Consider the following 25,324-nt stretch of genomic DNA (forward strand, 5'->3'; position numbering starts at 1 on the left):
GTCACACACGGAGCAGGACCCCTGGAGGGGTGGGAGTTGGGGCACCGCACCCTGTCACACACAGAGCAGGGCTGATCAGGGGGTTGGGGCGCAGCCACTGTCACACTCAGGGCAGGGCCGATGGGGAGGTTATGGCTCTACCCTGTCACACACAGAGCAGGGCCCGTGGGGGGGAGGGGGGGTTGGGGCGCCACACCCTGTCACACACAGAGCCACAGGGCCGATCAGGGGGTTTGGGCGCTGTCCCCCATCACGCTGATCCGGTGCCAGGAGGCCTCGCGGCCCCGCTGATCCCGGTGCTGGGAGGCATATTACCCTTTTACTATATAGGACAGAGGCCTGGGGGCCGGCTGGTTTGCCCTGAAGGGTGTCCTGGATCAGGGAGGGGGTCCCCACTGGGGTGCCTGGCCAGCCTGGATGAGGGGATGATGGCTGTTTGCAGCTGGTCACACACCCTTCAGGGTGGGGGTCCCCACTGGGGTGCCTGGCCAGTCTGGGTGAGGGGCTGAGGGCTTCTTTCAGGCTGGAGGTTGTTGATTGAAGCTCCCAACGGCTCCTTTTTTTATTTTATTCTGGGCCAGCTTTAGCTCTGGCTCTAGCTCTGAGAGCAGGTATCTGGTTTGTTTCGGTTTTATAATCGAAACAATGTATAACTTCAGCTCTGAGATCCTGGCCTATATTTGTCAGAATGTTTCAAACTGCCAGCTCAGAGGCCTGCAAGTCAGGGGGGGAACGTTGGAGTCTGCAGTCACTGCAGCAAGCAAGTCTCATGTTCGCTTCCAGCTGCCTGGCTGCCGGCCGCCATCTTGGCTGACAGTTAATTTGCATAAGGATATGCTGATTAGCCAATGGGAAGGGTAGCGGTCGTACGCCAATTACCATGTTTCTCTTTTATTAGTGTAGATAGCCAAGATATGGAAACAGAAAACTGAGTGTTCATCAATGGATAAATGGAAAAAGAAAATGTGATATATACACAATGGAATATTATGCAGCCATAAAAAAGAAGTAAATCCTGACCTAAGCAGTTTGGCTCAGTGGATAAAGTGTCGGCCTGTGGACTGGAGGGTCCTGGGTTCGATTCCAGTCAAGGGCATGTACCTTGGTTGTGGGCACATCCCCAGTAGGGGGTGTGCAAGAGGCAGCTGATCGATGTTTCTCTCTCATAAAGGTTTCTAACTCTCTATCCCTCTCCCTTCCTCTCTGTAAAAAATCAATAAAATGTATTTAAAAAAAAAGAAGTAAATCCTGTCACTTGCAACAACATGGATGAAACCTGAGGGCAATTCAAAGTGAAATAAGCTCATAGATACATAGAATAGATTGGTAGTTGCCAGAGGTGGGAGGTGTTAATGGATGGGTGAAATGGGTGATGGAGGATCAGAAGGTACAAACATCCAGTTAAAAAAATTTGTAACTATGTACAGTAGGAATGTTAACTAGACTTATTGTGTGATAATTTCACAACATATACAAATATCAAATCATTATGTTGTATACCTAAAACTAATATAATGCTATTTTTTAAAAAAAAAGAGTGAAAGAGAAAGGAACAATAAAAAGCTGACAATTCTAAAAAAAAGAAAAAAGAAATCTCAGAGACTCTTAGAACAAGGAAATGTCAAGAATAAAAGACATCGCATAGAACGTAATTACTCCAGCACTACCTCCTACCCCATCTTCCTACACCCTACCCATACACATACCTTGAGCACATAACACTGGCAGCCAAAGCTTCTGCCATGAAAATCTGAGGTTTATTCTCTAGGGAAATAAACGAAAGAAGCCTTGGAATTGAAGATAAAGGCACAGAAAAAGGGGTGAGGCTGAATATCTACCCCTAAGACAGATAATTTAAAATTCGGTTGTTGAATGATCCTAGAAAATAGAATCCCACTTACATTTGCGGATCTATTAGCTAAAAACCCCACTTTCTTGCCCAACATTCTAAAATAATTTTGCCATGAAGCCCTACCCATGAAAAAGAATTTGTAATCAGCTTTTTAATGCCCTACTCTTGATATAAACAAAATAAATTCCTTATATTTTATTTTTTGCTATTAAGGTAACTGAATCCAATTTTATCATTACCCTAGTAAAAAAAAAAAAAGAACTTCAGCTACAAAGATGATAATGCGTATCTATGATTAGTTTTGAGCAATTTTTGCTAATTATCCTCTGTGCAACGTTTATACTTCCAAATATTAGTTTTCCTCATAGATTATAAGAAACAAAGAATAAGGAAGATGTTAGACAATTCCCAAACAAAAGGTGATCCCAAAATCCAGACCCGAACACAAACTTTAGGGCAAATTAGTATAATAAAAATTTCAATACAAAATCTTACATGTTTATCTTTCCTTTCTATAACATCTTGCTTTTGTTTGCATTTTTGAGATGTCTCCTTAATATCTGTTGCCTGTAAGATTGAACCAGAAGGGGAGAGATTTTAAAAACTCAAGCAAAATGAATTATGTGCTTCAGTCATCCAAATATTAAGTTGTTATGTAAGTTAACCCACAATGCTTTTCCATGATTTCTTTCAAACCAAATACATCATTATCACCCAAAAAATACATTATCTGCAAATCTATAGGAGGTTATTCCTATTGATATTAAAAACAACTGTAGCAATATGCAGACATGTTTTTTAGTCTCTTTACATTTATTTTCTCATGTTCTTTCATCTGATGCTAAAAACAATCCTATAGGATAGCAGAGTCCATAGTTTAAACCATTCTGATAGGAATATTACTTGAATCCTCTTATAATTAATCACATTTTGTTTCCTCTTTTTATATCTTGATATAAAGTAGCAACCTTCCAACAGTGATGATTAGAACGTGGCAAGCCCTATGATGGTACAATTTCTAGTTAAACTTAAGGAACCAACACTACATACTATTTTTTTGTATGTGCAAGTCCAAAATTGAGCCAGGAAAGTACCTTCGCTTTGATTTGAGCCTCCAAATTGTGACGCTGCATTTCTATTTCTTCAATTCGACGTGTTATAGGAATCTGCCCATCTTTAAGTTTTCTTACTTCATCCTTTACTCGGTCACGAGCTAGTTTTACTTCTTCATATTCCTGACGAACATTTTCATATTCCTTGCAATTATTAAAAACAAAACAGAAGTTAATGCATTACTAGCTTAAACTAACACATATACTAACATCAAGGTAGAAGCAGAAACTAAATCTATGAAAAGACTGTTTTGATATCCATTTGACAGGTTTATTAATATATCATTTGCCCTCTGAAACAACTTCAGAAATGGTGAATACAAACATAATGATTTACTAAGAGTCTTGAAACTCATTGAGCATTTATCTCCATCAGTAGTTTGGACTCTGATATCCATCTCTTCCTGTTTCTGATATCCTTATGGCTAGTAAAAATGAGGTTCTCTAGTCTCTCAATAGAGAAGGGATATAGGAATGTATAAAGAAGCAAAAGAAACTCAGTTATGACAAATAAAAATGAAAAAAGTGTAAGACAAAAGAAAAATGAATAAAAAAATAAAAGAAACATGCAGGTGAAAATGATGCTTATCATGTCACAGGAATTAATAAAAACAAATGGAGCACTACAATGAAGTTAAAAAGAGAAAAGAACGTAAGTAAACATTAGAGTAAAGCAAAAAAAAATGAAAAAAGACTGATGTCAATATTAGAAAATAAAAGAGAAACTGAAGACTCCGTAAAGCAAAGATAAAGTGCAAGAGTACTAATAAATACAGAAAAATGTAATAAAAATGTGCGGAAGGATGTAGAAGTTTAATAATGGAAGTATGAGCCAGGGTAGGGTGAAGTAACAGCAGCGGGGGAGAGGGACAAAAATAGAGGCACATATTTTTCCAATCTAGTAACAATTATTTCCATTCTAACCCTGGAACAAACATTATAAAACTTTATTATTCCTTTTTACCCACTGTAAAGGATGCATGAAGGAATGGAATCTTTAGCTCAAACTGCAGTCATAAATAATAAAATATACATCTCACAGTGATTAGAAACAGTAGCCTCAGTAAATTCATGAGGCATGTGAGTCGAAGACTACAGCTTATGTCCTTCAGCTATGTGTCTACAGCTGAATTTGATATTAATAGCACACTCCAAGTAAATTTTTAGTGACCGGAGGCCACTCAAGAACTTAATTTTTACGTGTGTAAACATTTTTATGTCATTACCATTTTATAAAACAAAACTATCTGTTAAGGACAAAAATTTGGAAGAAATCCCAGATTTGAGTCCTTAGACCTAGTAAACTGTTACTTGTTACTATTTTAATAACATAGCACACTGCTATATAACACAGAGACAGATACATTTTATTATATATTATAAAGCAAAAATGAACAAAAGCACCTAATTGGAATTTTAGTCCTCCTTTCCAACTTTTCTTCTACTTCAAGAATCACTATTTTTGCCTCTAATAACTAAGAACTTACCACCCATGGCCTTTTAGCTTCAAGCATCTCAATCAAATCTAAATGTCGTTTACGTTCATAGAACCTCTCCACATCTTGTTTATATCTTTCATTCCTCTGAACCATTTTCTCTAGATATTCCGTTTTCTCTTTGCATGAGGTCTATAAGAAATATTTGTTTAAACTATTAGTTTAACTGGGAAAAGACAACAGGTCAAGTTTTTTAATAATAAAAAATGTATAATATTAACAAAATTTTACAGTAAAGAATTCCACAGAAGTTCTAAAAACTATGTAAAACAGCCCTAGCCAGTTTTGCTCAGTGGCAGCCTGCAGACCAGAGTACCAGGTTCTATTCTGGTCAGAGGCTCGTACCTTGGCTGCAGGCTCCTCTCTAGCCCGGGCCCTGGTCGGGGTATGTGCAGGAGGCAACCAATCGATGTGTCTCTCTCACATCAATGTTTCTGTCTTTCCCTCTCTCTTCCACTCTCACTAAAAATCAATGAAAAAAATATCCTCGGGTGAGGATTACCAAACAAAACAACAACAACAAAACCCAAAAAACTATGGAAAACATGCACATGTAAGCTCTGGTCTAGGCACTATAATTTATTAGTCATGTGATTCCGAGGAAGCCCTGCCACCTCACTAAGCCTGGACTCTTCTTGCTTAATGAGAAGAAAGTTAACTGCCTCATTCATGTCAAGGGTAAAAGCAGTTCACCTGCTTTGGGTAAAAGCTCATAAACTGTAATGTGATATACAAATAAAAATATTAATGTTATGAACACCCATAACTTAAGGACTTAGAAATGAGAAGAAAAGCTACTGCAAAATAATAAATACAAAGATGTACTTAGAATTTAGTATAAAATATGCTTTTTTTCTTTCACATGACAGTAGGTAATTTCAGGGAGTGTTTCAGATGGGAATATTAGATTGTTTGATGTGGAGATGGTAAAAAGATATCTGAAGGTAAAATAATTACAACTCCTTTGGTCATTCACTCTGAATATGTGTAATAATAAAAATGATACTAAATTATAACAAAAACATATTATAAAGTATAGACAGTTACAGTACAAGAAAAAGCATTTATAAGGTATCTTATTTCAAAAACTTACAGAATTATTTTAGTTTCTGAGCCCTAAGAAATGATTCATTAAATAAAACACCTTTACAAACAATATGCAAAAAGACATTTTAATTTATGTTTTATTAAAGGTGAAAAAAATCAACACTTCTACTAAATGTATAGTTTTCTTACAAAGTCTATCCTCATACAACTGAAATATCAGAACTGGTTGAACAGAGACACTATATTAAAAACTGTATGGTATTTGCTGCACTATCCAAAGCCTTACATAATGCCTGGCACATAGTAGGTTTTTAATAAATATTAAATGAGTAAGAGAATAATACTGAAACTTCTGAGAGACAAAAATACTTTGTAATACTATGATTAGTTCCTTAGAAATTCAATAACATATATTTGATGAAATGAGAGTCAAAAATTTCAAACTTTACATTTATAAAATCTATTCTCACTTTTTGTCACTTAATTTAATTAATGTTAGCGATACAATCCTGCATGAAAAAAAATCACAAATATATGAATTTACTCAATGGTTCAGCACTCACTTTCCCACATTTTGAGACACAGAAATCAACGAGGGGCAATTAAAATGAGTTGTCCATTTATAAATACCTCTAGTTGTTTTTCCTTCTCCCTGAAGTTTTTGAGTTCACAGTGATATCTATGCATTTCTGGAGGACCAATTGACTTCTCAGTAGCTTCAAGTAGTTCAATTTTACTGAGTTTTGCAAATTCTCCAACTTTATCCTAGAGCACAAAACTTAAATATCAGCAACTATTATCATTTATAAATATCTCCAAAATATTTTTCACTAAATAATCACATTTGTCAAGATGAAATAAAAGAAAATATATTTATTTTTGAGATGTGATCTTTTATTTTTAAAATATATTTTATTGATTTTTTACAGAGAGGAAGGGAAAGGGATAGAGAGTCAGAAACATCGATAAGAGAGAAACATCGATCAGCCGCCTACTGCACATTCCCCACTGGGGATGTGCCCACAACCAAGGCACATGCCCCTGACCAGAACTGAACCCGGGACCCTTGAGTCCACGGGCCAATGCTTTATCCACTAAGCCAAACCGGCCAGGGCTTAAGATGTGATCCTAATATAAACTGTGTCCTTTCATATATTATTCTTTAAAATAACAGAAATAAACTTAGGGTATAAACTATCATCTTTTTGAGAACCTTTAAAAAATTTCTGTGAACACCTTTTTACACTCTACACAAGAATAAACTCAAAATGCATTAAAGATTTAAATGTTGAACTCAAAACCATAAAAATCCTAGAAGAAAATATAGGCAGTAAAATCTTGGACATTTCTTGTAGCAACATTTTTTTGATATATCTCCTCTGGCAAGGGAAACAAAAGAAAAACAAATGGAACTAAATCAAACTAAAAAGTTTTTGCACAGCAAAAGAAACCATCAATAAAATGAAAAGATAACCCACTGAATGGAAGAACATATTCAATGATAACATATGATAAGGGCTTAATATCCAAAATTTATAAGGAACTTATAAAACTCAAACAAAAAAACAAAAACAAAAAAACAATCCAAGTAAAAATGGGCAAAGGACCTGAATAGACATTTCTCCAAAGGGGACATACAGAAGGCCAATAGACATATGAAAAGATGCTCAATATCACTAATAATCAGAGAAATGAAAATTAAAACTACACTGATATATCACCTCACACATATCAGAATGGCTTTCATCAATAAATCAACAAACAACAAGTGTTGGCGAGGATGTGGAGAAAAGGGAACCTTCTTGCAATGGTGAGAATGCAGCTTGGTGCAGGTACTGTGGAAAGCAGTATGGAGCTACCACAAAAAATTAAAAATCAAACTGCCTTTTTGACCCAGCTACTCCACTTCTGGGAATATACCCGAAGAAACCTGAAACACTAATTTGAACGAATATATGCACACTTAGTTCATTGCAGCGTTATTTATAACAGTCAAGATTTGGAAGCAGCCCAAGTGGCCATCAGTAGATGGTGGATAAAAAAATTTGTGGTACATTTACACAATGGAATATTACTTGGCCATAAAAAAGAAGGAATTCTTAACTTCAGCAACAAGATAACTGGACCTAGAGATTATTATGCTAAGTGAAATAAACCAGAGAAAGACAAGTACCATATGATTTCACTTATATGTGGAATCTAATAAATTAACAAACAAAATAGAAATAGACTCATAGACACAGAGAAGAGACAGACAGCTATCAGAGGGGGAGGGAGTTGGGGGGCTGGCAAAAAAAGGTGACGAGATTAAGAAACAGCTCTGACCGGTTTGGCTCATTGGATGGAGCGTCAGCCTGCGGACTGAAGGGTCCCAGGTTCGATTCCGGTCAGGGACATGTACCTTGGTTGCATTTTTGTTCTTCCCTTTGGGATTTCTTTCTGCTAGAGGGCATACTTTAAAATTTCTTTTAATAAGGAGCTTCTAGTGCAGCGGTTCTCAACCTGTGGGTCGCGAACAATGAAAATACATCCTGCATATCAGATATTTACATTATGATTCATAACAGTAGCAAAATTACAGTTATGAAGTAGCAACAAAAATAATTTTATGGTTGGGGGTCACCACAACATGAGGAACTGTATTAAAGGGTTGTGGCATTAGGAAGGTTGAGAACCATGCCCTAGATTGTCAAAAAAATGACAACAGCCAACACAACAGCCATACAGTGTGAATGAATCAAAATTTTATCTATTTTTGTTGTCAGATTGGCAAAAAACATATTTTTTGGTGTGCTGCAGAATTTTAGTAATTAGTTTATGTGTGCCTTGAGATGAAAAAGGTTGGAAATCGCTGCTGTAAGAGACAAGATGCTACCTTTCTTACAAAGAATTATTAGCATTAAGACTGCTATGCTCAGTTTAAATAGTAATCTTTACAATATCCTTGGAAAAGTATTTACATTCTTATACAGCATAAAAAGGAAACATTATATACAAAGCTTTCCCATCTTTACATTTAATTCTCCCATACCTGAGGTAGAAACTGGCAAAGATTGCCCACTTGAATATTTAAGGCTGCAACTTGCTCTTCTACTACTTTCTGGGTTGTCGATTTTTTGTTGATGAACCAAAAGGACTGATTTTTTGCCACATCAATCTCACGAGTAATTATAAGATTTCCAGAACTCCTGAATCTAGTTAAAAAATAATTTTAAAATATTTATATTCAAAATACATGCATTATTTCAGAAATAAAATTTCCAAAATACCCTTGCACCAAAGGTTGCCGAACACGGTTATTATAATTTTTATTTCTTTTGATATTTTGAACCATCTAGAGAAGAAAACTTTGACATTTTATTAGTATTAACACATGATTTAGTACTCTTTTCAACATTCAACATTATTTAAACTTAAAATAAAATTGAAATAAATTTCAATACTAATTCCCAAACACTGCCAGAGGATTCACATATCTGAAGTTATTTATCCTTTAATCATTATGCTATTCTCCAATTAGATGCATTGATTGCAATTCAAAATGGGTTGGTATATAAAAGCATGTAACAACCTTGAAAGTCCCTCTACGTGGGAAATGTATGAATGAAACCAATTCTTGCATATGCATTTCCAAACATCAAAACTAGCCTGTGCATGGCTTCTCCTCATTATGTACGCCACTATGAATTCAGAGGGGACTATATCACATGGTTATACAGGGACATTAAATTACAAAGAACCTGAAAGAAGGGTATTTACTTATTTCTTGCTTTTAGGAGCACTACTGTACACTTCCCATCTATTCATTCATCTTCTTCACTGGGAACCAGCAGCATGTGGTAGAAAGATAAATTATTGGTATCCAATAGCTATATGACAATTTATAAATGTTGTATATATATAGATTATACTATAATCAGAACTCAAACAGTAAGATTTTAGGACTTAAAAAATGTTGTTTTAAACTTTCACTTCCAGCAGAATGAATAATAAAGTAGAGTTTTTAAAATCATCTTGCTACAAACACAACAAAAATTGATACATAAAATACTAAAATATCTTCATAAATGCACTTACGAGTTAGCATGAAAGAAATGAATTCTGGTCAAAATCCCAAGTAGGAACACAGGAGTGAAAAAAATGAAGTGGGTTTTCACCCTAAGGGCATTTGGCAAAAGAGTAATCTTGCACATTCATTTTCATGATCTTACAGGGAAGGGGTGTTGCAGATACAGCCCAGAGCTTTTACAAACGTAAATAGTCAATAAAAACCATCCCCCAAAGGCTATATACCCTCAGTGTAAGCACAAACTAGAAATACTCCTTCACTACCACAAGGCAGCATGGTAAATTGCCTGTCTTAAACTATGGCTTGAACTGTGAAACAAGCAAAAAAACCTCCCCCAAAAGTTACTAATAAGTCAGTCTCAAACAGAGATGCATCTTGAAGTTAAATGACATACCTACGGAGGTTAAAAAACCCTCAAACTGAAAATTCTGTATATTGTGATCATGGATTGAAAGTGTCCAATGGTCTGTGACAAAAGTTAATAAAAATTCCCTCTGTAGGAATCTACCTGTATCCTCAAAGAATTAAAAGATAAAGTTCAAAGATAAAGGAGCATCTCACTGGTTCACTGGAAACACACCCCCCACCCCCAAAGAATCAAGAGTAAGAACTAGCAAAAATAGTAGAAAGTAGAATTATATTGGAATTAATGAACTCCAAAATAAAATACATAGGTTTACTGTATTTTTTAAAAAATATATTTTATTGATTTTTTTACAGAAAGAAAGGGAGAGGGATAGAGAGTTAGAAACATCGATGAGAGAGAAACATCGATCAGCTGCCTCCTGCACACCCCCTACTGGGGATGTGCCTACAACCAAGGTACATGCCCTTGACCGGAATCGAACCCGGGACCTTTCAGTCCGCAGGCCGACGCTCTATCAACTGAGCCAAACTGGTTAGGGCTACGTTTACCGTATTTTAAGAAAATATTGAAAATATAAGCAGTAAACAAGAAGATTTGAGAAATATAACAAAAAACCCCCCCACAAAACCCAAAGAGAAATGGACCTAGAATGCTACACAAAGATATAAAAAGAAAAATGTGAAAGCTATTAAGAGACATGGATGACTGAGACTGAGTAAGAAAGTCTAACATCTGTTTAATGAGTTCTAGAAGTGAGGGAAGACAGTAAGGATCATAGGCAATATTGAAAGATTTTATAAAAAGATAAATTTTCCAAATCACAGGTTGAAGAATCTCATTAAATCCCAAACAAAATAAATAAAAATTAAACCCACACCTAAATATATAATGTAAAACTACAAAATACCAAAAACAGATATAATTTCAAAAACCTCCTGACAAAAAGAGAATTACTATCAAAGAAACTACAATTAGGCTCATATCAGAAGACAATAAAATTATACTTTGCATGGGCTAAGAAAGAACCTATCAATGTAAAATTTTATATCTAGCAAATATAGCTTTCAAGATAGTTTTTGTCTGAAAATGATGTAATTTTGCTCTAAGTGTTCCACTAACAGTGGTTCTCAACCTTCCTAATGCTGCGACCCTTTAATACAGTTACTCATGTTGTGGTGATCCCCAACCATAAAATTATTTCCGTTGCTACTTCATAACTGTGATTTTGCTACTGTTATGAATCATAATGTAAATATCTGACATGCAGGATGTATTTTCATTGTTCGTGACCCACAGGTTGAGAACCGCTGCACTAGAAGATCCTTATTAAAAGAAATTTTAAAGTATGCCCTCTAGCAGAAAGAGATCCCAAAGGGAAGAACAAAAATGCAAGAAAGAATGAAAGACAAGGCAAAGAGAAAACGTGTGTGGTAATTCTAGACAAACACAGACAGTATAAACTAATAATAGATATGTCTTTGAAGGGTTTAATAACACAGAATTAAAATAGCATAAGTTCATAGATATTATTAAAATAAAAGTATTTCATGATCTTACTCAGTAGGAAGATAAAGATACTTAATTAACATTAGTCTCTAATTAAAGTTATTAAGGGACTTCCAGTCAAGATGGCAGAGTAGGCAAAAGGTGTGCTCACGTCCTCCCTTGACCACACCAAAATTACCAAACAACCATCAGTGACACCTGAAGACCAGCTAAAAAGAAGTCCCATAACCATAACGAAGGATATAAAAAAGAAGCCACAAAGAAAGACTAGTAGGAGGGATGGAGACATGATGTGGCAATTAAGTATCTTGGCTGTAGAGATTCCCCCTGAGCAGCACATAGGGTCCCAGTTCCACACTCAGGTCCTCAACCTGGGGCATCAGTGCCAGGAAGAGAAGTCCCCATAATAGCTGGCTGTGAAAGGCAACATGGATTGCATTTGAGTGAGACAGAGATCTACTGGAGTCCCAGGTCTTCCTCTTGTGGGGCCCATGAACAGACTTGCTCACTCACAGACTGACTTCCTCTGCAGTCCAGTGAGGGGGCGGCAGCTTGAAGAGCACCAGGAAGATTATGGGGAGAAACAAAACTGACTGGCTTCAGGGAGAGGGGCAGGAGTGGGCATAGGAGAAAGGGTGTATCTTCCTTAGGATGAAAATGCTGGCAGATGCCATTACTCCTCTGTTAACCCCTTCTCCACCCAGCCAGCAAGTGCAGGCAGGCACCAAATCTGTGATCTCCATTAATCTGGCTAACACCATTTTCCCTGCCTGGTGATTCCCTAAGACCACAGCCCAACTCAAGCGCCAGCCCAAGCCACTTCCAACAGCTCTTCCAACCAAGCATCTGGCCTTGGCTAATGCTGCATTTTCCTAAAATCTCTCAAAGGCCTCCAAACCCCAAATAGGCAGGAGCTGGATTCAGTGTGTCCTGTGCCTCTTGCTAAATCAGTGGTTCTCAACCTTGGCTGCACATTAGAATCACCTGGGAATCTTTTTAAATAACAAAGAAACAGAATTTCTGGAGGAGGAGGCCCAGAAATCAGGAGAACCACTGCTCTAGAACCAACAAGCCCAGTGGCCAGCTTCACACCACACCCAACGAGGTCCACAAACAACAACACCTGAAGGTAGATTCAGCTGGCACCAGAACCCCACTAAAGCAACTCCCACTCCATGGAGTCAGCCCCCACACAACAGCTTGTCCGCTGTAGTCAAGATGAACCCTCAGAGCCAATCAGCATGAAGGGCAATCCCACCCACTGATGTGCCAACAGCAATCAAGGCTCAACTACAACAGGAAGACACACATACCTACACAAGGGACCCTCTGGAGCAAAGGGCTCAGATGAACAGGGAGACTGTGCCACTGGGCCTCATAGGACACCTACAACATAAGGCCTCTCTGCACAGACTGGGAGATAAAGATCTACCTGACACATACAAGCACACAAAATGCCAAAATGAGGAGACAAAGAAACATATCCCAAATGAAAGAACAGGACAAAACTGCAGAAAAAGAACTAAATGAAATGGAGTCAAACAATCTACCAGATACAGAGTTAAAAACAAAACAAAACAAAACAAAACTGTTTATAAGGATGCTCAATAAACTTAGGGGAAAACAGATGAACTCAGAACCTCAACAAAGATATAGAAGCTATTAAGAATACATTAGAGCAGTGGTTCTCAACCTTCCTAATGCCGCAACCCTTTAATACAGTTCCTCATGTTGTGGTAACCCCCAACCATAAAATTATTTTTGTTGCTACTTCATAACTGTAATTTTGCTACTATTATGAATTGTAATGTAAATATCTGATATGCAGGATGTATTTTCATTGTTACAAATGGAACATAATGAAAGCATAGTGATTAATCACAAAAACAATATGTAATTATATATGTGTTTTCCGATGGTCTTAGGCGACCCCTGTGAAAGGGTCGTTCAACCCCCAAAGGGGTCGCGACCCACAGGTTGAGAACCGCTGCATTAGAGGGACTCAACAGCAGATTAGATGAAGCAAAGGACTGAATCAGGGATCTGAAAGATAAGGTAGCAGAAAACACCAAACCAGAACAGCAGAAAGATAAAAGAATTTTTAAAAATAAGGACAGTTTAAAAGACCTCTAGGACAACATCAAATGTTACAGCAGTTGCATCACAGGAGAACCAAAAGGAGATAAGAGAGAGAGAGAGAGAGAGCGCAAGGGATTGAGAACCTATTTGAACAAATAATGAGAACGAAATGAAATGGAATTAAAGAAAGTGAAAAACTTCCCTAACCTGACATAGGAAACAGACTTACAAGTCCAGGAAGCACAGAGTCCCAAACAAGATGAACTCAAGGAAGTCCACACCAAGACACATCACAATTAAAATCCCCAAAATTGAAGACAAAGAGAATAGTAAAACTATCAAGAGAAAAGCAATTAGCTACATATAAGGGAGCTCACATAAGACTATCAGCTGCAAAAACCTACAACAAAGATTACTCAGCAAAGATATCATTGGAATTGAAGGAGAGAAAAGAGATTCCCAGATAAGAAAAAGAAAAAAGGAGTTCATAACCATTAAACCAGTATTACAGAAAATGTTGAAGGGACTTCTTTAAGCAGAAAAGATAAAAATATGATTAAAAAATATAAGAAAAAATCATTGAAAAAGTTAAATACATAGTAAAGGCAGTAGATCAGCCAACTATAAACCTATGACAAAGGTTAAAAGGCAAAAGTAGAAAGATCATGTGTAATTACAAAGAGTTAACAGATACACAAACACACGAAAGAGGTAAAAAATATTTTTTACCAATGAAAACATAAATCTGGACAGAATAAAAAATTTTAGTAATTTTAGAATATGTTCAAAATTAAGCTACCATCAACTTAAAAACATCCAAATGGCAATAACTACATACCTATCTACAATTACTTCAAATGTAAATGGAGTAAATGCTCCAATTAAAAGACACAGGGTTGCTGAACAGATTAAGAAAACCAAACAAATAAAAAAAAAAGATCTGTACATATGTTTCCTTAATAAGACACACTTCAGCCAAAACCGGTTTGGCTCAGTGGATAGAGCGTCGGCCTGCGGACTGAAAGGTCCCGGGTTCGATTCCGGTCAAGGGCATGTACCTTGGTTGTGGGCATATCCCCAGTGGGAGATGTGCAGGAGGCAGCTGATTGATGTTTCTCTCTCATCGATGTTTCTAACTATCTATCTCTCTCCCTTCCTCTCTGTGAAAAATCAATAAAATATATTTTAAAAAAATAAATAAATAAATAAGACACACTTCAGATTGAAAGACACACATAGACTAAAAGTAAAGGGAGGTAAAAAAGATGTTTTGTGCAAGTGTAAATGAAAATTAGGCTGGGGTAGCAATACTTGCATCAGACAAAACAGACTTTACAACAAGGCCTGTAAAAGACAAAGAAGGGCATTTCATAACGATAAAGGGATCAATCCAAGAAAAGGATATAACTTTAGTCAACATCCATGCTCCTAATGTAGGAGCACCTAAATATATAAAGCAAATACTGACAGACATAAAAGGAGAGATCAACAGCTATACAATCATAGTAGGGGACTTTAACACCCCATTGACACCCAAGGATAGATTATCCAGACTTCTGTCTGGATCAAAAAGTAAACAGCAGCCTTCAATGACACACTAGACCAGATGGATTTAATTGATATTTTTAGAACATTTCACTCAAAAGCAGAATATACATTCTATTCAAGTGCACATGGAAAAATTTTCAGGACAGACCACGTTAGGACTCAAACCAAGTTTCAATAAATTTAAAAGTAAAATCACATCAAGCATCTTTTCTGATCACATAGTATGAAACTAGAAATCAATCACAAGAAGAAAACTAGCCCTAGCTGGTTTGGCTCAGTGGATAGAGCACCAGCCTGCAGACTGAAGGGTCCCAGGTTCGATTCTGGTCAAGGGCATATGCCTGGGTTATGGGCTTGATCCCCATTAGGGGATGTGCAGGAGGCAGCTAATCAATTATTCTCTCTCATTATTGATGTTTCTATCTCTCTTTCCCTCTCCCTTCCTCCCTGAAATCAATAAAGATATATTTTTTTAAAAAAGAAAACTAAAAAACACACAAATACGTGGAGGCTAAATAATGTGCTACTAAACAATGAATGGGGATAACACGGAGATCAAAGAAGAAATCAAAAGATGCCTTGAGGCAAATGAAAATGAAAATATGTATACAACAGAGCTAAAGCAGTTCTAAGAGGGAAATTTATAGCAATACAGCCTACCTCAAGAAAGCAAATACATCTCAAATAAACAATCTAATCTTATACCTAAAGGAACTAGAAAAACAACAAAGCCCAATGTGAGTAGAAGGAAGGAAATAATAAAGATTAGAATGGAAATAAATAAAATAGTCTAAAAAAACAAAACAATACAAAAGATTGATGAGCTTACTGGTTCTTTGAAAAGATAAACAAAGTGAACAACCTAAAAGAAATTAATTAAATTTCTAGAATTTCTGGAGGTGTCCCCTGTGAGCTGACCTCCGCCCTCCCTCATGAGTCTCTTCTCCAGCTCTTCCAAAGCTGAATCAGGAAGAAACAGAAAACCTGAACACACTGGTAACTACTTATGAAATTGAATCAGTAATATAAAAAAAACTCCCAACAAACAAAAGCTCTGAATCAGATGGCTTCACAGGTGAATTTGACCAAATATTCAAAGAATGAATATCTATCTATCCTTCTCAAACTATTCCAAAAAATCGAAGCGGAGATAAGACTGCAAGCTCATTTTACAAGGCCAACATTACCATGATACCAAAACCAGACAGACACTACAAAAAAAGGAAAATTACAGGCCAATATCCCTAATGAACAAAGATGTAAAAATCCTCAACGAAGTTATTAGCAAACCAAATTCAGCAATACATTAAAAAGATCACACACCATGATCAAGTAAAATTTATTCCCTGGATACAAGGCTGGTTCAATATCCACAAATCAACTATAATGTAATAAACCACATAAACAAAATGAAGAATAAATATAATTTGACAAAATCCAACATACATTTATGACAAAAACTCCCAGCAAACTGGAAATAGAGGGAACATACCTTAACATAATAAAGGCCATATCTGACAGATACACAACTAACATCAGAAGTCAACCCGGTTGGCACCTTGATCTTGGACTCTAACCTCCAGAATTGTGAGAAAATAAATTTCTGTTGGTGAGCCACTCTGTGGTCCTATGGCAGCCCTAGCCAACTAATTCACTGGATGAATTTTGAATGTGTTGCAGTCCAACCACAAGACCTGGCACAAAGCTTGTGTATGGGTACAATTGTGAGTGAATCCATAGCCCAGATACCATGCTCTGAATGTCTTGGTCATTTGGAGGTGTCCCCTATGAGCTGACCTCCACCCTCCCTCATGAGTCTCTTCTCCAGCTCTTCCTGCTACAATATCACTTATCCTTATGAATCTCAGGGATGGGAGTTCCTCTAAGTGGCATGAAGGTGGTGGCCAGGACATGAACAACACACCAGAGAGAGACCAAGATGGCGGCGTAGGTAAACACCGGAGACCGCTGCCGCAAACAACCATTTCAAAAATACAACTAAAAGACTGAACGGACATCACCCAGAACCACAGGAAGGCTGGCTGAAGAGAGACTCTACAACTAGAAGGAAAGAGAACAGCAAATCGAGGCTCAGAGGCGGCGCAGTGTGGAAAATACAAAGGTACCGAGGTGCGCGCGCAAAGCGGGCTGGTGGCTGAGGGCGCGGTTGTCGTTTTCTGCCGGGAGTGAGTCTCAGACTCTGGGCTCCAGATCCGGGCGAGTCTCTAGGGACCCAGACTCAAACGGGAGAAGCGGGATTATCCGGCATCAGTTGGGACCTGAGGGCAGCTTTCTCTCCGAGGTTTGCAGTGGCTGCCGGGGTTCTGAGAAGCAGAGCCTCTGGGAACGGGTCTGAGCGTGGCCATAACTGCTCCCTCCGCCCGCCCTGTTGATCCCGCCCCGCCCAAAACCTGCGCACAGCCATTTGCCGATTGCCTCAGGCAAAGGCTGGATTAGCGCCTCCCCAGAAGGCAGACGTTTTCCACACAGCTGATTTCCACAGCCAGCCGGCCTGGTGGTCAAACCCCTCTAGTGTTAACTACAACAATTAAGGCTTGGCTAGAACAAGACTGCGCACAGAGACCACAAGGGGGTGCACCAAGAAAGCATAAAAGATGCGGAGACAAAAAAACATGACAGAAATGGAGGATATGGAGCTAAGAATCGCAATTTTGAGGGCTTGCCATAAATTTGTGCAGAGCCTCACGAAAACTAATGAGACCCTCGATGCTACGATAAAGAAATTAGAAAGTAAGCATACACGGACTGAAATAAAGAATATTATACCCAATAGCAGACCAGAGGAGTACAATAATCAAACCAAAGATTCGACAAAAAACACCCAATTGGAAAAGCAAAATGAAAAAAGAATCCGAAAGTGTGAAGATAGTGTAAGGAGCCTCTGGGACAGCTTTAAGCGGTCTAATATCAGAGTCATTGGAGTGCCAGAAGATGAGAGACAGCAAGATATTGAAAACCTATTTCAAGAAATAATGGCAGAAAACTTCCCCCACCTGGTGAAAGAAATGGACTTACAGGTCCAAGAAGCGCAGAGAACCCCAAACAAAAGGAATCCAAAGAGGACCACACCAAGACACATCATCATTAAAATGCCAAGAGCAAAAGACAAAGAGAAAATCTTAAAAGCAGCAAGAGAAAGAGGCTCAATTACCTACAAGGGAATACCCATACGACTGTCAGCTGATTTCTCAACAGAAACTTTGCAGGCCAGAAGGGAATGGCAAGAAATATTCAAAGTGCTGAATACCAAGAACCTACAACCAAGATTACTTTATCCAGCAAAGCTATCATTCAGAATTGAAGGTCAGATAAAGAGCTTCACAGATAAGGAAAAGCTAAAGGAGTTCATCACCGCCAAACCAGTATTATATGAAATGCTGAAAGGTATCCTTTAAGAAGAGGAAGAAGAAGAAAAAGGTAAAGATACAAATTATGAACAACAAACATGCATCTATCAACAAATGAATCTAAGAATCAAGTGAATAAATAACCTGATGTACAGAATGAACTGGTGATTATAATAGAATCAGGGACATAGAAAGGGAATAGACTGACTATTCTTGGGGGAAAAAGGGGTGTGGGAGATGCGGGAAGTGACTGGACAAAAATCATGCACCTATGGATGAACACAGTGGGTGGGGAGTGAGGGTGGAGGGTGGGGTGGGAGCTGGAAGGAGGGGAGTTATGGGGGGAAAAAAGAGGAACAAATGTAATAATCTGAACAATAAAGATTTAATTTAAAAAAAAAAAAAAAAATGAACAACACACCAAGAGGACCTAGTCATGGAACAATTGCAAGACCTGTGTAACAGGCAGGAGGGGGGTTTCATGAAGGCAGATTTCTCAGATGTTGTCTTGATGATATCACCAAGCCACAGAGAAGCCATGTAGGATCCAGCTCAGTGTGTGAAAAAACCCTGACCTAGAGGATTCTTGGGTGAAGAAAAACATTTTAGCCTTTTTAAAGTACCTTTGGTTACCTCAAATTGACCCAGATTTTCAGGCTTGACATCCTGGGACCACTCCTTTTTTTTTTGTAGGGCTGCCTGAGTTTGTGTTCACATAGTTTCTGAGCTTGACTATCAGGAAGCAGGAGCTATGAGGGAGGCTGAGTGAGGGGACAAGGACTTTGACTAGGGATGGGTTTTTTCCTAGCCACTAAGGTGGCCATCACTCATCGTGGGTAAGATGAGTTAAAAGTGCCGGGCCCGGAAGGGCTCAAAGTATGTCCAAAGCTCCCATATCCACAATGGGACACCTCTGAAGGCTAAAGTACCCAATTTCTCTGGCTTGCCAGAGAGTAGTGGGCTTAAGTTAGACATGCGTGGTTGTGACTCTTGCTTTGCTACTCACTGGTTGAGGGGCTAGAGCAAGTTATTTCAAATCTCTGAGTGACAACTTCCTCATTTATAAAATGAAGATAATGATACTAATTTCACAGTGTGGCTGCATGGATTAAGTGAAAAAAATACTCAAAGCATTTGACACATTTAAAAGGTCTTAAAAATAACAGCTGCTAAAACAAGCAAACAAACACAAAGAAAAATAACAGCTATTATTTCATACATCTTGGTTCTACTCAAAGCAATGCAAGAGTTTCTTTCCAAAAAGCACAAAATGTATGTTTTCATTGTTAATACTTGATCAAACTTTGATGATGTGTCCCTGCATAAAACAGCATGGGGAGGGGGTCTAATGATCACTTATTATTTATATTATTCTTATAGAATTGCAAACAGAATCGTGATATCTGGGAATCTGAATCGCTCAAGGAAATTGAGTCACACGAGAGTTAAGGCAGGGGGCAATGTCTCATGTTTAAAATGGATGAAACTGTGCTTTCTTATTTCTCTGACTTGTTAATGTTTAGATAGATGACACCAGATGAGGCAACCATTGAAGGTCCAGGGCACTGCAGTGACTTCTCAATGAGCCTTGTTGATACCCAGGATGTTAGTGCGGAAAGGAATCCATGCTCCCTACTGGTGGGAAATCAAGAGGCACAGAAGTAAAGGCAGTCAGCCAAAGCCGTGCAGCCAGCACCAAGGTACAGAGATACCTCCAAGACATTACCAGTTTCTTGGTTTGTGAAAAAATGAAACATAACAACAAAAACCAGCCTTGCTGGCAGCCAGACTATGATGTATTCAACTGAACACAGACAATGCCCATGGAATAGAAACAGTGTGCTACAAGGACCCTCCACATCCATCCACGTTCCAACAAGACAGAGAGGAGGCCACTCTGAAACCAAAAATGAGACTAAACATTTCCCTTTCCAACTCACAGGGGTGCTGCTCCCATATTAATGCTGGCTCTAGACCTACTTTCATCTTCCTGCCTGCTAGATCATTATGGATAAAACTAACCAATAATGAATTAATAATAATTAACTATCAAATTATGGACACCATCCATTTGCCCATCCCCTCCTTTCAACAGACTGTAATCCAGAACGGTCCCCGCTTCCCAAACCCTTTCTTAGTCTCACCAGCATAAGCCCAGATCTTCTAAGAAGCCCCTCTCAACTCCTGGTACTGGGACGCCCTGGGTTTCTCTGGAGTGTTTCCTCCCTCGCTGCAGTGAGCCAAATAAACCTAACTTAAATTTTTAAAAAAAGTATTTGGGCGATGGAACTAAATACTGAGAGGAAAATTTTAACCTTAACGAAAGACTGAAAATTAGTACAATAGATAAACAAAAGATTGAAAATTAGTACAATATATATCCATTTCAAGAAATCAGAAAAAGAGCAAAGAAACCAAAGGTTTAAAAAAAAATTAGTAAAGATAATAGTAGAAATTAATGAAATAGAAAACAATTAAATAAGACAGGAAAAAATTGGCCCAGCTGGCATGGCTCAGTAATTGAGGATCAACCTTTGAACCAGGAGATCACAGTTTTGATTCTCAGTCAGGGCACATTCCTGGATTGAGGGGCGTGCAGGAAGCAGCTGATCAATGATTCTCTCATCATTGATGGTTTTTTCTCTCTCCCTCTCCCTTCCTCTCTCTGAAATAAAAAAAGAAAAAAGAAATGGCTGTCAAGTGTGGTAAACTGATAACATCTAAGCTCGAGAAAAAAGAATACTATAATGAATTATTGATCTCTGTCATGAAGAAGGATGTGGAAAATGGAGACTGAGGTGCGAAGTACTTGCCATGCATGATATTCACCAAATTATTAACAGCGGTTATTTCTAGAAGTAAAATTATATCAAGAAGGCCTTCGTTTTCAACTTTATACACTTTTATATTTGCATTTCACAAGCAAGCATTACTTTCAAAATCAGCATGCACACAGACATCTGAAATTTGTAAAAAATACTGCAACTTCATATTAAATGTTTAACAATGATATATTTCTATTTCATTATCTCCCATAAACTTATAATTTCCTTAATAATTTTTCCAAAAGAAAATTTATAATTTAGATTTTAAAGATGCATTAAAAAACCTTAGCTGGATTAAGTATTCTTGATATATTTCCAATATTTATGTCATAATATTATGTTATTATTCCTTTCTAAAGTCATCAGGAGAGAATGAACATGAAATAAAAAATTAGAGGAAAAAAAGTGTTTTAGCACTTTGAGCACTTACAATTCAATTTCAACCATGCCTTTCGAACATCCTCTCTTCACAAAAAAGCCAACCTAAGAAATAAAAAAAAAGGGAGCTGTATGATAACATTCCCAGCTCAGGAGATCAACATTCATTCAGTAGCTTTTCTGTATGAAAAGCCCCTTCATTGTTTCCACTCACAAAAAAACAATAATAGTATTAGTTACCATTTATTACCAGATAGCCTCTTACAAAGCTCATAAGTGGTACAGAGCAAGGATCTAAACCCAAGTAATCTGGTTACAGAACCAGTGTCCTTAGCCACACTCTCAGAAAGAAGAGCACAAGCCAGTGGGAAAACAGTTTCTATAGAATAATCACAAAGAAATATATACCCAATCTCATTACCATTGGAAACTTCAAAGGAGTTGCACAGATTAAACATTATTAACAACCACTCCAATATTACTTATCCTGCTATTAGTCAGGGCATAAGTGTCACCAAGTATTTTTTTGAAAAAGAGCAATATACAGAATAAATACAACTTAAGTACAATGTACATAGACTGAGCCAGTTTCTGTATGTATATGAGCATAAGCATGAAAACAGACCCTGGACCTAAAAAAAAATCAAACTGGTTCTTAAATCAGACAATAAGACACCTTGCAAATAATTATCTTCACAACTGAGTCCCAGGAAGATGAAAAAAAAAAACTTGTTTGCACTGGCCAGTGTGGCTCAGTTAGTTGGAGCATCGTCCCGTGCACCACAGGGTCTCAGGTTTGATTCCTGGTCGGGGCACATGCCCAGGGTTCGGGTTCATTCCCTGGTCAAGGGGATGGGAGGCTTACAAAGGCAACCGATGGATGTTTCTCTCTCTTCCTCTCTGCCCCCTTCCCTCCCTTCCACTCTCTCTAAAAATCAATGGAAAAAATATCATAGGGTGAGGATTAACAAACACACATACAAAAATGTTTTTTAACCCATAGTTAAAAGATATTCTTCTCTATTACTAATAGCTTCTAAAAACTTTCTGGTCAATCATATTTACATCTTCAATCACCTTAAATTGATTTTTGTTAAAGTGTGAGGATAGGACTCAATTTCTTTTTGTCCTATCTGGGTACTCAGTTGTCTCGGTACTATTTATCCCCATACATCTACAATGTCAGTTCTGTCATAAGTCAAGAGTCTACTAATCATGATTTTATACCTGGGATTTTCATTGTCACAACACAGGGGTCTATTTTATAGTCCTACATAGCTCATGTCTTAAATTACTGTAACTTCCTATTAAGTCTTGTATCTGGTAGGACAAGTTTCCCCATTTTTCTTTCTCTTTAGGAGTATCTAAGCTATTCTTTGGCCTTTTATTCTTCCATGTAAATTTTAGAACCAGCTTGTAATCCTATATAATAAAAGCCCAGCTACTGAATGGCAGAACGACTAGAATGACCGGTCGACCAGTCGCTATGATGTGCACTGACCACCAGGGGTCAGACGCTCAATGCAGGAGCTGCCCCTGGTGGTCAGTGTGCTACCACAGTGGGAGCACTGCTTGGCTGACCAGGATGAGTAGCTGCTCCCACTGCAAACCCAGGACCAACAGGCAGAAACCCAGGCTGTGATTGTCGCCTCCTCGCTCCCTGCCGCCTCCTCCGGATGCCCACAGGCTGCACCACACTGCTGCTGCCACTGGGCTCACAGAGCTGACCCCGGAGCCTGGGAGGCGGGTTGGTGGCCGCCACAGGACTAAGGCCTACTCCGCTGCCTCTCAGGGCTACTGTCCTTGAGCCCGGACCCAATCAGGTCCCCTGGAGAGGCGAGTGCTCCAGCTCCATGGAAGATGCTGGACCAGGGAGCAGCTTCTCAGAGGGCGGGTCTACAGCCGCTCCCACCAATCCCTGCAGGCCATGCCCCCCACCAGTGCACGAATCCCGTGCACCAGGCCTCTAGTTTCCTATGAACAGTGTTGGGACTTTGAGTGGAATGACACTGGATATGCAGATCAATGTGAAGAACAAATATATTAGGTCTTCCTGCCCATTAATATAGTGGTTCTCTCCATCTAATCAAACTTTTAAAGTTTTTATTTAATTTTTATTGATTTTTTTTTTTTTGGTTTTTTTTTGAGAGAGAAAAACATTGATTTGTGTTTTCCACTTATTTTTATTATTCATTGATTGATCCTTGTATGTGCTGATCGGGGATCAAACCCGCAACCTTGTATTTTGTGACAATGCTCTAATCAACTGAGCTACTCAGCCAGGGAAATCTTTAAAGTTTCTATTTTATTTATCTTTATTTTTAAAATATATTTTATTGATTTCAGAGAGGGAGAGAGAGATAGAAACATCAATGATGAGAGAGACTCATTGATCAACTGCATCCTGCACGCTCCTTACTGGGGTCGAGCCCACAACCCGGGCATGTGCCCTTGACTGGAATTGAACCCGGGACCCTTCAGTCCCTAGGCTGATGCTTTATCCACTGAGCCAAACAAGCTAGGGCAAAATTTTAAAGTCCTGAAATAAAATTTTATAGTACATGTCTTTTATTTATTGCTATGTAACTTGTATATTTCTGGGTATTGTAAATGCTATCTATTTTTAATCACATTTTTCTGTTAATTGTTAAGTGTACAGATATGCAATTTTTGCTAGATATCAAGCAATCCTGATAAAAATCCATATTAATTCATCAGAAAACTTATCTAGAATTTCTTTTGTGGTTTTTATGCAGATACTCATATGACCTGCGACTTGAGTTTTGTCTTTCCAACCTGTATCCTTTGACAGAACTTCCAGTACAAAGTTGAATAGCCATGGTAGTGTAAGCTCGACTTATTCCTGAATTTGCTGTGCATTTTTATAGATATCTTTTTTTAAAATACATTTTTATTGATTTCAGAGAGGAAGGGAGAGGGAAAGAGAGATAGAAACATCAATGATGAGAGAGAATCATTGATGGCTGCCTCCTGCACGCCCCCTACTGGGGGTTGAGCCCGAAACCCAGGCATGTGCCCTTGACCGGAATCGAACCTGGGACCCTTCAGTCCGCAGGCCGATACTCTATCCACTGAGCCAAACTGGCTAGGGCTATAGATATCTTATGAAATTAAGATCCCATCTATTCCTAATTTGCTAAGAGTTCTTAACTCATAAATTACTGTGGAATTTAACTGAATACTTTTTCTCCATCAATTGAGATGATCATGCAGTTCTTTAAAACATGATATATTATATAAATTTTTCTAATGTTCAATCAGTCTTCCATGTCTTAAATAAATTCAGTTTGGTCATAATGTATTATGCATTTTATGTATTCAACTCAGCAGGCTAAAGTTTTTCTCTTCTTCTTTGATATTTTGCCTCTATATCCATGAGTGATACAGGCTTATAACTTTCTCATTCTTTCCTTGACTGATTTTGGTACCCAGAGTCATATTCTCTACATAAGAAATTATTGCTGTTGAACTAATCCATAATTATCTGGCGTTCTGAGAAAAATGCAACAGCTCATTTTTTCTAGTTAGAGTCAGCTTCAATAATTTAGTTGTAGAAACCTATATATTCACTTAAAAAAATTTAAAATCTATTGGCATAATGTTGTCAATATTCTCTTATAATCTTTTAACTCTCTGCTTCATTCTGATAATGCCCC

At 38.0% G+C, this 25,324-nt stretch overlaps 1 protein-coding gene across 4 annotated transcripts in view; it reads right to left on the bottom strand.

Annotated features, from left to right (window-relative positions):
- SMC5 (structural maintenance of chromosomes 5) overlaps window positions 1–25,324 on the bottom strand; it is an 81,980-nt gene that overhangs the window by 47,409 nt on the left and 9,247 nt on the right. For 3 of the 4 annotated variants that reach the window (XM_070431518.1, XM_070431519.1, XM_070431517.1), the window contains exons 3-8: window positions 21,700–21,752; window positions 8,539–8,701; window positions 6,138–6,272; window positions 4,452–4,592; window positions 2,947–3,108; window positions 2,348–2,419 (exon numbers count right to left, since the gene is read on the bottom strand). In XM_070431518.1, coding sequence (XP_070287619.1) covers window positions 2,348–2,419; window positions 2,947–3,108; window positions 4,452–4,592; window positions 6,138–6,272; window positions 8,539–8,701; window positions 21,700–21,752 — 726 coding nt within the window. The remainder of the gene's footprint in view (window positions 1–2,347; window positions 2,420–2,946; window positions 3,109–4,451; window positions 4,593–6,137; window positions 6,273–8,538; window positions 8,702–21,699; window positions 21,753–25,324) is intronic. The other variant, XM_070431520.1, reaches the window with a different exon arrangement.

Source organism: Myotis yumanensis, unplaced genomic scaffold (assembly GCF_028538775.1).
Source record: "Myotis yumanensis isolate MYYU_CA2020_CCGP unplaced genomic scaffold, mMyoYum1.0.hap1 SCAF_12, whole genome shotgun sequence".
Taxonomy (NCBI): Eukaryota; Metazoa; Chordata; class Mammalia; order Chiroptera; family Vespertilionidae; genus Myotis; species Myotis yumanensis.